This window comes from Sciurus carolinensis, chromosome 1, assembly GCF_902686445.1.
Source record: "Sciurus carolinensis chromosome 1, mSciCar1.2, whole genome shotgun sequence".
Classification (NCBI taxonomy): domain Eukaryota; kingdom Metazoa; phylum Chordata; class Mammalia; order Rodentia; family Sciuridae; genus Sciurus; species Sciurus carolinensis.
The window spans coordinates 106,640,793-106,659,244 of NC_062213.1; the positions used below are offsets into that span (position 1 = coordinate 106,640,793).

Genomic DNA, 18,452 nt, shown 5'->3' on the forward strand with positions numbered 1-18,452 from the left:
TGAATGTACTAAATGCATTGAATTGGTTCACTTCAAAATTGTTACTTTTATTATGTGAAACTTATATAATAAATGGGCTGGGGTTGTGGCTCAGTGGTAGAGTGCTTCCCCAGCATTTGTGAGGCACTGGGTTCGATCCTCACCACTTCATATTAATTAATTAATTAATTAATTAAAGGTCCATCAACAACTAAAAAAAATTTCTTAAAACTTGAGGTAAGGAAATGGTTAATCCAATTAAAAAAATTGGCAAGAGACCTGAATATACACCTCACCAAAGAAGCAAATGAAAAGATGCTCAACATTGTCATTAGGAAACTGAAAATTAAAACAATGAGATACTACTGCCCACTTACCAGAAAGGCCAAAATCCAAAACAATGACACTATCAAATACTGACATGAAAATGGAGCAATGGCAACACTCATTCCTTGCTGGTGACAATATAAAATAGTATAGTCATTTTGGAAGACAGTTTGTTTTTTACAGGATAAACACACTCTTTCCACGAAATCCAACAATAATACTTCTTGGTACTTACCAAAAGGAATCTAAAATTTATGCCCACACAAAAATTTGTGCATGGATGCTTATACAAGCTTTATTCCTATTTGTAAAAATTTGGAAGCAATCAAGGTATTTTTCAGTAGATGAATATATAAAGTGTCATATCCAGAAAATAGAATATTATTCAGTACAAAGAAGAAATGAGCTATCAAGTCATGAAAAGACATGAAAAAACTTTAAGTGCATATTACTAACTGAAAGATGTCAATCTGAAAGTATTACAGAGCTTAGAGGATCTTTAGGACAGTGAAACTACTCTGTATGATATTATAATAGTGGATACATGTCATTGTATACTTCTCCATTCACAGGGGATGTACAATACCAAGAGTGAATCCTAATGTAAACTATGGACTTTTGATGATAAATGATGTGTCAATATAGGTTCACTGATTGCAACAAACATACCATTCTGGTGCAGATGCTGACAGTTGAAGAGAGGTAGGGATGGATGATAATATCTCTACAACTTCTGCTCAAATTTTATAAACCTAAAATTGCTCTTAAAATAAATTCTTTTAAATATTTTTTTTTCTTAAAAAGTTTCTAGTGTTGAAGATAAAATAGAATCATGACAAAATAATTCAAGAGAATACAGGATAAGACAGAAAAAGGAACCAATTACATATGGTACAAATAGAAAATAAATAGCAAGATGATAAACATAAACCCAACACTATTGTTAATTTTATTAGATGTAAATATTCTAACTATAAACTGCGAAGTAGTAGAACCACTCTGGAAAGCCATATGGAGATGCCTAAAAAGATTAAGAATAGAACCACTATATCACCCAGCTATCACACTCCTTGGTATTTATCAAAAAGAACTAAAATTAGCATATGATAAAGATATGGGCATGTCAATGTTTGTGGCGGCACAATTCACAATAGCCAAGTTATGGAACCAGCCCAGATGCCCATCAACATATGACTTTTTAAAATGTGGTATATACACACAATGTTCTACTCAGCCATTTAGAAGAATTAAACTATGGCATTTGTTGGTAAATGAATGTAATTGGAGAACATCATGTTAATTAAGTGAAATAAACCAAACTCAGAAAGTCAAGAGTCAAATGTTTTCTCTCATATGTGGAAGCTAGACCAAAATAAGGAAAAAAATGGGGAAGGAGTCCATGAAAACAGAAGGGAGAGTAGTGGAGCAGAGGAATGGAATTGAGGAGGAGGGAGGAGGGACAAGAAAAGGGAAGAATAGTGGAATGTAATTGACCAAATTATACTATGTACATATATTAATAGACCAGGGTGAATTTCACCTTTATGTATATCTGTAAAGTGTTGAGGGCCGTCTTGGACAAGATGGCGCCTGGCAATGAGCCAAAGGGCACTGGATACCAAAATAAGGAAGTACCCAAAAAGGTTGCTTGCCTACTAGTTCCTTGGAGACTTATGATGTGTTGACACCAGGCTCTAGGATTGGCTATCTAATATCATGCCGCACGTGGACAGCTCGTGATTCATATAGTGCTATGCTGACATTCCTCTGCATGCTCTCCTGCGTGAGAGAAAGCTTTGCTATAATTGGCTGATAAGCTAGGAGCCTGGGGGAGGAGAGAGGGAGAGGGAAGAAGAAGGGAGATAGTGGCAGAACAAAGGAGGCAGAAAATCAGGGAGGACACAATAAATCTGGTCAACTAAAGATTGGTGGTGTCTCCTTTCTCCGCGCCGGTTCCGCTGGACGGAACAGTGAAGTACTAAATTTTAAAAACTATGGGTTGGGGAAATAGCTCAGTTGGTAGAGTGCTTGCTTACTTTGCATGCACAAGCCCCCGGTTCAATCTCCAGCACCACAAAAAAAAAAAAAAAAAAAAAAAAAAAAAAAAAAACTATAAATAGAAGGAAGACCAGTAAAACAGAGGAAGGAAAACTAGAGGCAGGAGGAAGGGAGAAAAAAGGGAAGTACTGGGGACTGAAGTATAGCAAATTATATTCCCAGCATGTAGGATTATGTCAAAATGAACCCCAATGTTATATATAACTATAATGCACTAATAAAGACTTTTTTAAAAGACCTAGGGTATTTCACAAAGCCCAAGGTGTTTTTTTAAAAAAGCTACATAGAGATTGAAAACAGAAAGATGAGAAAAGATATATTTGCTAATACTAATTTTTAAAAAGCTATTAGTAAAAAGAAAACAGAACAAAATATTCCATTATTAAAGAGGGCTATTTTATAATGATAAGAGCTTGAATCCACCAAGGAAGAAAAAAAAAATCAATCCTAAATATGTGTTTGTACCTAAAAACAAACTTCAAAATAAAGATGCTCCTTGGTTCCTCAAAAGACTAGGAATGTAACCACCATACCACCCAGCCATACCACTCTTTAGTATTTATCCTAAAGAACTAAAGTCACCATACTATAGCAATACATGTATACCCATGTTTATACAGCACAATTCACAATAACCAAATTATGGAACTAGCCTTGAAGTCCATCAACAAATAAATGGAAAAAGAAAATATGGTATATATACACAATGGAATTTTATTCAGCATAAAGAAAAATGAAATTATGTCATCTTCAGGAAAATAGATGGAACTTGAGAACATTATATTAAGCAAAATAAACCAAACTCAGAAAGTCAAGGATCATATTCTTTCTCTCATATGTGGAAGCTAGAGAGGAAAAAGGAAAAGAAAGGTGGCAAGTGGGGGGATCTCATGAAAAGCAAAGTGAGTCACTTCAAAAAGAAAAATCATAAGTTGATCTACTGTTAGTCAAGACTGTACACAAAATAGAACTAAAAGAATTCAAAGGCAAAGTAGAAAATCTACAATTACAGTTGGAAAAGTCAATTTTTCTCTCAGTAATTGAAAGAACAATTGTTCAAAATATCAAAAAGACAAAGAAAACTTGAATGGTGATCTTTTCCAGACATTGACAAAACATTCCACCCACCAATAAACTGAAAACATATTCTTCATAAATGCACATGAGTTCACATGGGATATTCACTAAAATACAGTATATTCTAGGCCAAAAAAACAAATCTCAAAAAATTTAAAAGGATTGAAATAATACTGGGTATGGGTCCTGATCAACATAAAAATATCAACATTTTTGTTGATAAAAATATCAACAAAATATCTGGAAAAATCTCCGAATATTTGGAAATGTAAAAATTCAATTGTAATATTCAATGATTTAAAGAAAAAAATCACATGGGAAATTAGAAAATACTTAAAACTGAATAAAAATGAAAATACAAGGTATCAAAATTTGTGGAATGAAGCTAATACAGTGCTTACAGAGAAATCTATAGCTTTAAATGTGTATATTAGAAAAGAACAGCACATAATGGTGCATTCCTGCAATCCCAGTGACTCAGGAGGTTAAGGCTAGAGGATCTCAAGTTTGAGGCCAGCCTCGGCAACTTAGCAAGGCCCTCAATAACTTAACAAGATACTAAATAAAAAGAGGTGGAGATGTAGCTCAGTGGTAGAGCATCCCTGAGTTCAATCTCCAGTACTGAAATAAAAGAAAGGAAGGAAGGAAGGAAGGGAGGAATGGAGGGAAGGAGGGAAAGGAAAGGAAAAGAGAAAGGTCTGTGTTTTATCTCAGAGCCCCAACTGAGAACCAATAGAAGGGTAAAGAATACATCCCCCCACACACATAGCAACTCTGATCTTTTCCCTTATAAACTATGACATGTGACTAAAACAGCCTCTCAAACATTTGTAGAATGACTTCATCTCTTTGGGTCAGATGTGTGAGCCTTCTCTGGCCAAATTCGACAGGTTCCTCATGTGTTAGTAAGTAGAAATACGGAGTATCCAATTTAAAAAAAGAAAAGTTTAAAGGTCACTTAGTGTCTACTTTAAAAGAAAAGCAAATTAAAGGAAAAGAAAAGAAAACCTAAAACTAAGAATAGAAATAAAATCCATTAAAAATGGAGAAAAATCAACAAAACTCCCCAAAATCAAAAAAAAAAAAAAAATCATAAAGACAAACAAAATCCACAAATATCTAAATGGACTAGTCAAGAGAAAAAGAGGTTCAAATTACCAGAATCAGGAATTAAAAAGTTTTATCACAACAGATCCTACAGATTTTAAAATTATAATAGTGTTATATATTTTATTACCAATACATTCAACCACTAAAAACAAAGAGACACATTTCACAAGACATAAATTATCAAAACTAGTTGAAGAAGAAAGAGCAACTCTAAATATCCATATGTTAATTACATAAATTAGTTGGATATTTAAATGTAATACTTCAAGGAAAAGTTCATAATGGTTCCCATATGGTTTTGATGATAAGTTCTATCCAATATTAAAGAAAAAAAAAGTCAATTTGATAAAATCTCCAAAAAATGAGTTAGTACTTCTTAATACATCATAAGGCCAACATTCCCTTAATAGCAGAACCAGACAAAAACACTACAAAAAAGAAAAACTATACACCAACATCCTTTAAGAACATTGATGCAAAAATTCTCCATGAATATTTTGGCAAATAAAGTCCAATGATAAATTTAAAAAGAGAGCAGATTATTGCTAAGTGGGGTTTATTCCAGGAATGTAAAGTTGGTTTCATGTTAAAAAAAATCAATCGAAGTAATCCACCATATTAATAGACTAGAAATACCATGAAATTGTCTCAAATATTCAGAAAAAAAACCGACAAAACTCAATATTCATTCATGACAAATTTTTCAGCAGACTAGTAACAGAAATAAACTACCTAAATTTGAAAAAAGATACTAATATCATACTTAAAGGTGAAATAATTGGGGAAAAGACAAGGGAGTCCATTTTTACTTGTATTCAACATTGTACCGAAATTATTGGCCTGTAGAGTAAGACAATAAAAAACAGATTGAACAGGAAGCTGTAAAAAATGTTTTGTGTACAATGAATCAAAATGCAATCTGTAAAAACTAAAAACATAATTTTAAAAATACAGTATAAAAATGCTTTCTCCACAGATGACATGATTTACAAAGAAAATCCCAAGAAATCTACAAAAATGTCACTAAAATAAGTGACTTTATGGAGGTTGTAATGGTAAAAATTCATTAGGCAAGAATCTTACCACTAGCTTGACAGAGTGATATATGACTATAGTCCCTGCTACTTGGGAGTGAGTCCAGGAATTCCAGGCTAGTTTGGGCAACTTAGCAAGATTATGCCTAAAAAAGAAAAGAAAAAAAAGAAAAAATCTTATCACTGACTTCTTCCCTGCCAAAGAATTTCTGAAGGGCCAGATAACACCAAACTCAATTAAACTCATAACCCCTTCCCTGGATCCCAGAGCCATACATTGCTACTGCCAGGGGGCCATCCTGGGCCTATCTACCTTTTGGCATTCCAGCAAACCTGCCTTGAATTTCATGCACAGACGCCATCTCCTGTGTCTTCCAAAGCAGATGCAGACCTCAACTCCATCAGTGGAGCTGTCACCAATGGCCAGTGCTCCATGACCATCTGGCCCTTCAAATACTGTGGCTGTCACTGACCAGAGCTGTCCTGTGGTATGTTCAAGTGTCCATTTGTAGGAACTATAGCCTCTTAGTTAACTTTGGTTTAAAGAACCTGGGAGAAGCAGGTGAGTGTTAATAATAGCTATTGGAGGCAGCCTGATAATATGGGTAACAATTCAAGTATTTCCAGGATTAGGAAAGGGTTTTCTGAGACTAGAAAGATTCCCATATGACCAATTTGGAGGTTTGGAACTTCTAGAGTACCAGTCCTTATTTCACAGTCCTTGGATTCCTGCCTTTGTATAGTGAATCAAATCCATTAAAACCCACTTAAGGCACATTTTTAATGGGAATTAACAACATTTATTTTATTAGAAAAAATTATATGTAAAAATTAGCTCATTGTTTGAGGTAGGCATCTTTCATAATGTATACTACCTTGTTTCCTCTAGTCATCATAGTTGCCCCATTTTAGAGATGAGAAAGATGAGCCACAGCAAGGTTATTCAGTAAAGGCAGAACTAGAATCCTAGTTCTAATCCTAGTTGAAACAGGCAGCTAAACAAACTTCATAATGTTAACTAACATGTCAAATCACTTGTAGTCTGGACTGAACAATTAGTTTTGGCCTAATTAAATATGACAATCCAATAACCTAAATTTTTTTTGAGATGGTAAACAATGTATAAAAATGTCAGTTACCATTATAAGAGCTAAAAACATTTAATAATTAAATTTAATAAAAGCTGAGAAGAATTATGCACTAAAAATAATATTTTCAATGAAAAGATAAATTCTCTGCTGATACTACAGTTCATCCAAAGACTATGGATTTTATAAAGTCATTGAAAAAAAATGCATTTTTCCCTAACAAATCATAACTCAGACAAGGTTTCTTTTAACTCATTATGGCTCTTTTTATCATTTATGGAACATCTTAAAAACAAATTGAACAACAAATATACCACTTATGTTAACTTTGAAATAAATATTTATGTTTTTAAAGTTCTAATGAGAAAAGTTATAGGGGAATGATTAGTGAGATCATTAACATTAATGATAATAAATTATATAATAAGCTTTAGATTATTATTTCTAACCTATTTTAATGTACCTGTATCAATTTAACTAAAATAGTTACAAATATGAAAACATGGAACTTAAAAGGTTAACTGACAGTCATATCAAATAAGAGCAATTTTTAAAAATTAAAAATTAAAATTATTAGAATTAGACAATTTGCACTATAGTTTGTATCACTTTGCTATTTTATGAAACATGTTTGTAGAATATATTTTTGACATAATATATTTTCAGCATTCATTTACATAATGATTTATTATATGAGCATATTTGTGCATTGGTATAAATTATGTATACACTATAGAGATTAAAGGTCATTGTATTGGTTTCAAATTACTCATACATTGAAATTAAGTGATCTTTTCTGTTCCCTTCTAGCTTAAACTATGATTCCATAATTTAAATAATGATGTCTTATCTTTCTCATTTGTCATTCTATTCCTAACCCACAGTTGACCTGTCACTGCTTAAAGTTCTTATTGTACTACTAGCCCATGAACTATTAAGTATACTGAATTTAGATTGTCTGAATTATGAATAATGTATATCTAACCTTTATATCAACCAAAGCAACTTGCTCTCTGACATCATTAATTTACATTTGCATGAGTTAGAAAACATTTTATTACTGCTACATAGATAAAATTGAATGTTTTTATTAGGACAGGTAGGAGATCTAATCCAAAAGTATGAAACTTAAACTTTCAATCTATGAAATTTTTTTTCATCTCTTACTTGGAGTGTATTTCAATAGCTACAACAGCCTTAGTCTATTCCAGTTATCCTTAGTGATCTTCCTAAAACAAAAACCTTTTTATTCAACTTGGAGAATGGATGACAGAATTAGGAGACCTTATACTTTGAAAACGTTTGTAAAATTTAAATTTCAAAATACCGTATTTTAAACAATAGTCTGATTTTATTTGCTTAAACTATATTCCACTTTCCATGCCCCAAAAGTTCAAGCTTTAAAATATAACAAAGCACTAAATGGGAAGACCATGGTTTGTTCTAGTTAACTACTCTTCACCTCCTTCACTCTCTCTCCTGCCTTGGTTTTCTCTTGTTCTTCTTGTACACCTGATGCACTCCTATTTATGTCCAAAACCCATCTCTCCCAGAAAGCCTTCTCTGATGCCTAACTGACAAGAATTATCATTAACTTCTCTGTACCTCTTACACATGAATACTGTTGAATTACTTAATTATAAGTGATTCATTTGTTTATACATAAAATTTTTTCTCATTGGCTCTGAGTCACTTAGAACAGAGATTGTATGATACAGATAATTCCAAATCCAATTATTTATTTTCTGCTTTCACATATTGCCACTCAGCAGGATCTGATACAAGGGAATACTCCTTTCTTTAATCACGGTTCTTTAAGCTTCTAAGATCCCTTACTCTCCTGAGGTTTTTGCCTCCTCTTCAAGTTCTTCTTTCTTAATCTCATTTTAGACTCCTCCTTTTCACTTTCAAATGTTCCAGTGTCCCAGGGTTCAGTACCAACTCCTTTCTCTTCTATAATTACACATTTATTATCTGTAGAGACAGTGCATTCAGTCCAGTACTTTAAATGGCGTCTATATGCCAATGATCATTAAATTCTTACTCTTCTAGAGAACTCTATAATCATTTGTTCAATTGCATATGCTTTCAGTCTATCTGGATATCTAAGACATCCCAAACATTATAAGTGTGCAAAACATTACTTCAAAATCCAACTTTGTACCTTCTCTTCTCCCTCACCTTATTCTTATCCCCCAAAAATCTTATTGGTTTCATTATCAAAGTATATCTCCCCCCCAAAAAGTATATCCAAAATGTGACTTCTACCTGAGTCTCACATCCTTATACAATCTATTGTAGCTAACACTGTGCTTTTTTTAAAGTGGTATTTGGCTGAGGCCCACTTAGCCCAGGCTTGTTCTGAAGTTTACGGCCTGTATACATTAAGGTACTCATTTTTGCTTCAGACAAAGTTTATGCACTATCCACTGAAGTGCTACGACCAGTAACCTGTTTCTATAAAAACAGTAACTCCCTCAGTGAGATCCTATGTCTAAATAAAAATTTTTTAAAGGGGCTGGGGGCTGGGGGCTGGGAGCGTGGTTCAATGGTTAAAACCCCTGAGTCAATCCCTGGTACAAAAAAAAAAAAAAAAAAATGCAGTAACTCATGTAAAGAGAAGACTATCCCAGGCTATAATGACAACCTTCCCATTTGAAAAATCCTATGTGGCTATATAGTGCCACCAAAGCTACATCACAGGTTTAATTTACTATATTATTTATATCCCCTAAAGACCAATTAATTTTCTTTTCAAAGTATCTAACATATTTATCAAAACACTGGGCTAATATTCTCCTGAATTAAACTTATCCCCTCCCAATAGAACCATCCTTCTACCAGTCCTGTAAAACAGTGTGAAGCAGATCATGAGGTCACTGCTAGAAGCTCCATACCCGAAAGACAGAAGAGTCTAGATCCCATATGCTCAGTTTACCCCAAACTCATCAATCAGATTAAGTCAATCATTCCTACAAAGAGTAGCTAAAAGACAAGGAAAAAGAGTTTCCTACCAAACCCAAATGGTAAAAAGCTTCCTATAATTAACCTCTAAAATGTACTCAATTCTTTTAAAAGTACTGCTTAATAAATGTGTAGTTACTTTACAAAATTTTCACAGTTAAATAATCAAATTATAAATGTGCCAACTGTTGGGCTGGGGATGTGGCCCAGTGATATGAATGCTTGCTTAGCATGTATGAAGACCTAGGTTGGATACCCAGCACTGCAAAAAAAGAAAAGCCAATTGTTCATTACTACTAGGAGTTGTTTAAAAGTAAAAAACAATTACACTAGTTATAAATTTGATTCTAGGTTGGTTTAAAGAAGAGTAAAATATAAGCTACTATAATAATATGCTATTATATTACTATAATAATAATTTCTAAAAAGAAAATCACGTTTTTCCAGTTTCTAATATTTTATTTTATTTTTAAGTCATGTACTCAACATTTCAGTGCTGAAATTTTACTAGTTGTAAGAATCATCAATATGGTATATGTAAGTTTTTCTTAAATATGTATTAAATTTTATTTATTCAATTCAACAAATACTGAGTACCAAGTAAGGGCCAGGCATTGTTCTAGTAACTTAGAATACATAAATAAAGCAGACAAAAATACCTAATTTTGTGAAATTCACATTCTAATAAGGGGAGACAATGAATAATAAACAGAGTAAACAAAGTATGTTAGAAGATGGCATATGCCATAGGGAAGAAAAAAGCAAGATAAAGAGAATGAGAAGTGCTGGAAGGAGTGGGAAGTTTTCAAAATATAAGCATGCTCAGCATGTTTAAGCAATCTTTCAAACATTAAAAGCCTTAACTATTTTTGTTTTAATTAAAAGCAAGGAGAAACAATATTTGAAAATTGAGTATAAACTAATTTTAACAGACTGGCTAGTTGTTCACCTAATCCTTTCATGATCTCTTGAGAGGTATCTAGAATATGGGTCATAGTTCCCTTTCAGTGTGGCCATATGACTTAGTTGCAGAAAGTAAAATTTGGATAGAAGTAATATACATCTGTTTCAAGTCTGGGTCATTATAAACTTTCCACATGAGTCCTTGTTTTTTTCAATAACCTTGGAAGTCATTTGTTGAAGCTGGTAGAACTACAAATTGGAAGAAGCCAAGGTTCCTGAATCAATGCCTGCAGAAATAGTATTCGTTCAATAAGAACATTAATGTTGGACTTAGATAAATAAGAAATGATCAGCCAGAGTGCTACTGTTAACTAATATGAGTCCTATTTTATTTTAAAATACTTGAAAATATATAATTTCAAATATGAAATATCACATTTTCAAGATCAATAATCCTCCAAAAATGCTTCCTCAGTAGATTAATTATAAAGTTTTGTTTAAGAGATATAAAAGCTAGAAATCCCAAGACCATAGCTGGGTTATCAAACTATAGTCATAGTTACACAAATTGAAGGAAGAACGTAATTTGTTATAATATTCCATTTTTCTTAGTTAACCTTTCCTACAAAACAATCCCTGCCACAAAGCTATTATAATTCTACCATACCATAATTATTATTTATAGACAACTCCAAAACTATTTTTATTCATGTGTTTTCATCCATGAGTTAATTGTTTTTTCAGAAAGTTCATTCATTTCCTACTGAGTCCCTTCATATCTACTCTTTTTCTCACAACCTCTAAATTCCTCTCATAGAGAAAACCAAAGGTGTGAAACCAAAAATTCTATGAACTCCCATCTACTTACCATCATTTTGTGCCACGTATTCTTCCTTTTCTCTGTTACTATGGTAGGACTATTTTCCCACCTAAGGCCCAATACTTTCTTATCTACTAAATGTCATCCTGCTTGCCTATTATAAAACATTCAACAGCAACAACAAAAATTTCTCTTTCTCTCCTACATTATCATCTTTTTCCCATATCCTAAGTTTTCCCCAAGTATTCAAAAAATTAATCCTTAATTCTTATAAAAAATTGTTACATCACTTCCCTCTCCCATAACTGCTCCATTCATCTTTTTCCTTTAAAGTATAATATCTTGGGTTCCTTTTATCTGATAGTAATAGCTATCTCCATTTCTTGTCCCACTATTCTCTCCTGAACCCCTCCAATCAAGTTCTGCTTCATTAAAACTACTGTAAGGACTACCAGTTACCTCCACATTAGTAACACATTGATCAATTTTACTTTAACTCTGAGCAACATTTAATACAATTTATCACACTGTCCTCTTTGAAATACTTTCTTACTTGACTTCCAAAAAACCATAGTTCTAGTTTTTCTACTACCACTCGGGCTAATATGTTAATGGCTCTTTATCATCTCTCTGATCTCTTCTGTTTTCAAGGTACATTCACTCCCATAATTGCACATGTTTTCATCCACTGATAGTTTGACATATGCTACTGACTCTCAACTTCACATCACTAGTCTAGGCCTATCTATAATCCTACCTATAATCCTATCTATAATTGGTACTAGGATGTTTGATGGCCATTTCAAACATACCATGTGCAAAACTCCAATGTTCAGACAAAAAATATTGAAGTTATTCTTGGTCTATTCTCTTTCTTTCATATTCCATCTAATACTATATCTGAAAGTTCACTACTGCATTCCTCTGCTGTTCGCACTCTTGATGAAATCACTATTATCTCTCATATGCATTACTAAAACAACCCGTTTTCCCTATTTTAGCAGACAGAACGATCCTATTACAACATAAGTCAGATCATGGCTTTTTGCTCAGAATCATTTAACAACTTTCTATTTTATTCAAAGTAGAAGCCAACGTTTTTATAGTAACCTACAAACTCTATATAATACTGCCCACCTAAACTCCCCATCCCATTAACAGGCCCTCTCTTCTTTTTACTCTCCTTTTTGCTTACTATCCTCCTGCCACACTGGCCTCTTTGCTGTTTCCCAGATAACGCTAAACACTTTCCTCCTCTGGGCCTTTACATTTCCTATTCCTTCTGCAAGGAGTGTTCTTCCCCCAGAAAGTCTCAAGCTCACTTGCTATTCTCATCAGATCTTCACTCAAATATTATTTAAGTGAGGGCTAACCTACCCAAAATTTCAACCCACTTTATACTCCATAGTACTCTTCCCTGTTTTTTTCCTCTTAGTAATTATCATTAACTAATGTACTATGTTTTATTTATTTTGTTTCATTTCTGTTTCTCTCACTAGAATGTAAACTCCAAGAAAATAAAGGGTTTATTTTTCTTTTTTGTTCACTATTATATTCCTAGATCTATATCTATGATTGACTCTTAGTAGAAACTCAATAATATTTGCTTAGTGAATCTTGAATAAATGAAATACTTCAGGAAATCATACCATTATACACTTTTTTCCTGACACAAGAAGCCATTTAATACTTTCATAAATAGAGCAATTCAAACTTCTTGAGAAGTATAAAACTTCATTAATAAGCTCTCAAGATTTAAAAATATGAACATGATGATTAGCTGTTCAGATATCTCCACAGAATCAACGAAAAACATTTATCTGCATATAAAATATTTTAATAGTAAAGAATAAATCACAATGATGCATTTCTAGCAAAGACTAAAGACTTGAAAATTTAGTAAAAACATTTTTCATGAATACTATAAACAGTAACAAAAAATGTTCGTATAATTATCTGAATATAATGACAAGTTTTCAGATAATAGTTATTTCACAGTTAAGCCAAAAAAATTTAATAGTATAAAGAAACACAAATTATTTATGCAAATATTTTTAAGGTCTCAATTTCCAGATAAAATTTGGCTCCTAGAAAATAATTTTAAAATTAACCATAAATTTGAGACTATTAAAAATCACACTGATTTTTTTGAGATTAAACAAATAGTTTTTCTGCTTCCTTTAGTTTTTTTTTCCTATCCATTTTAGCAATTATAGCCCAATGGTCCTCTCGCATTTTTCTCATAGGTCCAAACTTCAGAGTAGATCCAGGGGTTGTCAGAGATGAAGGGGTCTGAATGTAAAATAAAATAAAATCATGATACTTTTAAATTTTTTTAAAAAAAGAAAGTCAGTCTTTTAAAATATGCTTTCTGAGATAAAATGTAAAAGCTACCTTTTTTGGTGTTCTGACACAAAGATGAGAAACTGGTGGATTATTATTCTTATATAGTTTGTTCAATGTCTCTTCCTCTGAAACCATGCTCTTGAAGAAAAATACAAAAATATAATGTTGGGGTTACCATAATTAATATTACATTATTAAAATTTTGTCAACATATCACATGAAGAGTAGAATGAGGAGAAGGGAAAAGAAGGAAGGCCGGAGAAGGGAGGAGGGACAAAAAAGGAGGGCAAAAGAAAAAAGAGAAAGAAGACCACAGAAGGAAGATAACAAATGAATCTTCAATCAGCCAAAATAGGACCTAGATTTTTATTCTATTAAATATACTCATAAAAGTACTTTCCTACTCATTTCTATTCCAGTTTTTAGAGTCTTTATAGTACCATTCTTCCCTACTTCCCCCACCCTACTTACTCAACTCATGCTTAGATCTGATAATAACATTTATAATACTACAAAAATTATAATATTATCTATGATCCAGTAATTCTACAGCTGGGGATATACCCAAAAGAACTGAAAGCAGAGTCTTGAAGGGAAAATTCATGTTCAAAGTAGCATTAACAACAACTAAAATGTGAAGGCAATCAAAGTGTCCACACCAACAGATAAGAAAAATTTAATATATATAATATATATATATATATATATAAAATGTATATACATATATATTATTCAGCCTTAAAAAGTAAGAAAATTCTGACATACATGATGACATGGGTGAATCTTGAAGACATTATAAGTGAAAAAAGTCAGTCAAAAAACAACAAATTGGATATGATTCCACTTCTATGAGATACTCAAGAGTGGACAAAATCATAGATACAAAACAGAATGGTGGTTTTCACAGGCTGCAGGGAGGGTGGGAAAAGGGATTATTGTTTAATGGAATAAGGTTTTAGTTTTATAGGATGAAAAGAATTGTAGAGATGGATGGCAATAATGGTTATGCACATTATGAATGTATTTATTAACACATCTGATTAGTGTACAATGAAAAATGGTTAAGACAGTAAATTTTGTTATGTGTATTTCATCACAATAAAATATTTTAAATTGTAGTTATCAATTTATGAATATTTCAATTCCCCTAAATAATAATATATAACAGTACTTTCCATGTGTCAGCCAGCTATTGTTTTAAGTGCATTGCATATTTTACTTAGTTTTAATCCTCACAATTGTATAAGGTGAGGAAATTTAAGCACACAAATTTTAAGTAATCGCCCCACACTGTACAACTAGTAAGAGGTGGAGTTGGGTTTTAAATCCAAGAATCTATAGAATCCATTCTCAATGAATATGCTACACAATTCATTCATGTAAGCAGCCAGTTCATATGATACCTTCATGCTCATTAAATTCACATTTAAATTTCAGAAGTTTCACAGATAAGAATATTCAAACAGATTTTCATGAATTCTACAATGTTGACAAAATGCAGTAAGCCCTAGGGCTACCTTTACAGATACTCTCAGATCCTATGTACCAGTAGACCATATCAGAAAGGAGAAATTATTTTAAAAATCATCTTGTAAATTATTCCTAAAATAAAATCAATTACTGCACACTAAATAAAAATTTATATTAATCTATTCAAGTCCTTTACCCATTTTTTAGTTGGGTTATTTTGTTATTGTTGAGTTGTTAAGAGTTCTTTATATATTCTGGACATTAATCCCTGACAGGTCAATTATTTGGAAATATTTCTTTCCATTCTATAGCTTGTCTTTGCATTTTTTGAAGTTGTTTTATTATTTTATTGTTGAAATGGGGCAGTTCTTTACATATTCTGGACATTAACCCCATATTGAATGATTTGCAAATACTTCCTCTACTCTGTAACTTGTCTTTGCACTTTCATTGTAGTGTCCTTTGATATATGGCAGTTCTTAATTTTGAGGAGGTTCAGTTTATCGATTATTTTGTTGTTTTATGCTTTTGGTGTTGTATACATAAATTTGTTGACAAATCCAATGTCATGAGAATGTCGCCAATGTTTTCTTCTAGATTTTTACAGTTTAAACTTTTGAATTTAGATATTTGATCCATTTCAATTATTTAATAGGGCCTAAGGTAAGGGTCCAACTTTACTCTTTTACATGTGAGCATCCATTTTTTCCTGAGATCATTTTTTTAATCTTTTTTTTATTATAAACAAATTGGATACATGTTGTTTATGTTGTTTCTCTGTTTGTACATGGCATAAAGGCATACCATTTGTGTAATCATAAATTTACATAGGGTAATGTTGTTTGATTCATTCTGTTATTTTTTCCCTTCCCCCCACCCCTCCCACCCCTCTTTTCCCTCTATACAGTCCTTCCTTCTTCCATTCTTGCCCCCCTCCCTAACCCTAACTCTAACCCTAACACTAACCCCTCCCACCCACCATAATGTGTCCTCATCCACTTATTAGCGATATCATTCGTCCTTTGGTTTTTTGAGATTGGCTTATCTCACTTAGCATGATGTTCTCCAATTTCATCCATTTGCCTGAAAATGCCATAATTTTATCATTCTTTATGGCTCAGTAATATTCCATTGTATATATATACCACAATTTCTTTATCCATTCATCAATTGAAGGACATCTAGGTTGGTTCCACAATCTGGCTATGGTGAATTGAGCAGCTATGAACATTGATGTGGCTGTATCTCTGTAGTATGCTGATTTGAAGTCCTTTGGGTATAGGCCAAGGAGTGGGATAGCTGGGTCAAATGGTGGTTCCATTCCAAGTTTTCTAAGAAATCTCCACACTGCTTTCCAAAGTGGCTGCACTAATTTGCAGTCCCACCAGCAATGTATAAGTGTACCTTTCTCCCCACATCCTCGCCAACACCTGTTGCTGCTTGTATTCTTGATAATCGCCATTCTAATTGGGGTGAGATGGAATCTTAGGGTGGTTTTGATTTGCATTTCTCTTATTACTAGAGATGTTGAACATTTTTCCATATGTTTGTTGATTGCTTGTAGATCTTCTTCTGTGAAGTGTCTGTTCATTTCCTTAGACCATTTGTCGATTGGGTTATTTGTAGTCTTGGTGTTGAGTTTTTTGAGTTCTTTATAGATTCTGGAGATTAGTGCTCTATCTGAAGTATGATTGGCAAAGATTTTCTCCCACTCTGTAGGCTCTCTCTTCGCATTGCTGATAGTTTCCTTTGCTGAGAGAAAGCTTTTCAGTTTGAATCTATCCCAGTTATTGATTCTTGCTTTTATTTCTTGTGCTATGGGAGTCCTGTTGAGGAAGTCTGGTCCTAAGCCAACCTGTTGAAGATCTGACCTACTTTTTCTTCTATAAGATGCAGGGTCTCTGGTCTGATTTCGAGGTCCTTAATCCATTTTGAGTTTAGTTTTGTGCATGGTGAGAGATACGGGTTTAGTTTCATTCTGTTGCATATGGATTTCCAATTCTCCCAGCACCATTTGTTGAAGAGGCTATCTTTTCTCCATTGTATATTTTTGGCACCTTTGTCTAGTATGAGAAAATTGTATTTATTTGGGTTTGTGTCCGTGTCCTCTATTCTGTACCATTGATCTACCTTTCTATTTTGGTACCAATACCATGCCGTTTTTGTTACTATTGCTTTGTAGTAGAGTTGAAGATCTGGTATTGCGATACCCCCTGCTTCACTCTTTCTGCTAAGGATTGCTTTAGCTATTCTGGGTTTCTTATTCTTCCAGATGAATTTCATGATTGCTTGCTCTATTTCTGTAAGGTACGTCATTGGGATTTTAACTGGAATTGCATTGAATCTGTATAGTACTTTTGGTAGTATGGCCATTTTGACAATATTAATTCTTCCTATCCAAGAACATGGGAGATCTTTCCATCTTCTAAGGTTTTCTTTAATTTCTTTCTTTAGTGTTCTGTAGTTCTCATTGTAGAGGTCTTTTACCTCTTTTGTGAGATTGATTCCCAAGTATTTTATTTTTTTCGAGGTTATTGTGAATGGGGTAGTTTTCCTAATTATTCTTTCCAAAGAATAATCACTTATGAATAAAAATGCCTTAGATTTATGTGCATTGATCTTATATCCCGCTACTTTACTGAATTCACTTATGAGTTCTAAAAGTTTTCTGGTGGAATTTCCTGGTTCCTCTAAGTATATAATCATATCATCAGCAAATAGGGATAGTTTGAGTTCTTCCTTTCCTATTCATATCCCTTTAATTTCTTTGGTCTAATTGCTCTGGCTAGAGTTTCAAGGACGATATTGAATAGGAGTGGTGAAAGAGGGCATCCCTGCCTTGTTCCAGTTTTTAGGGGGAATGCTTTCAGTTTTTCACCATTTAGAATGATATTAGCCATGGGCTTAGCGTAGATGGCCTTTACAATGTTAAGGAATGTTCCCAGTATCCGTATTTTTTCTAGTGTTTTGAGCATGAAGGGGTGCTGTATTTTATCAAATGCTTTTTCTGCATCTATTGAAATAATCATGTGATTCTTGACTTTAAGTCTATTGATACGGTGAATTACATTTATTGATTTCCTGATGTTGAACCAACCTTGCATCCCTGAGATGAAACCCACTTGATCATGGTGCACTATCTTTTTAGTATATTTTTGTATGTGATTTGCTAAAATTTTGTTGAGAATTTTTGCATCGATGTTCATTAAGGATATTGGTCTGAAATTTTCTTTCCTCGATGTGTCTCTGGTTTTTGGAGGAAAAAAATCCACAACT

The 18,452-nt window shown here is 32.9% G+C and overlaps 1 protein-coding gene across 2 annotated transcripts in view; it reads right to left on the bottom strand.

Moving 5' to 3' along the window:
• Positions 1-13,514: 13,514 nt before the first annotated feature.
• Sycp1 (synaptonemal complex protein 1) overlaps positions 13,515-18,452 on the bottom strand; it is a 147,917-nt gene continuing 142,979 nt past the window's right edge. For both annotated transcript variants that reach the window (XM_047567226.1, XM_047567216.1), the window contains 2 exons: positions 13,755-13,844; positions 13,515-13,652 (listed from right to left, as the gene is read on the bottom strand). In XM_047567226.1, coding sequence (XP_047423182.1) covers positions 13,515-13,652; positions 13,755-13,844 — 228 coding nt within the window. The remainder of the gene's footprint in view (positions 13,653-13,754; positions 13,845-18,452) is intronic.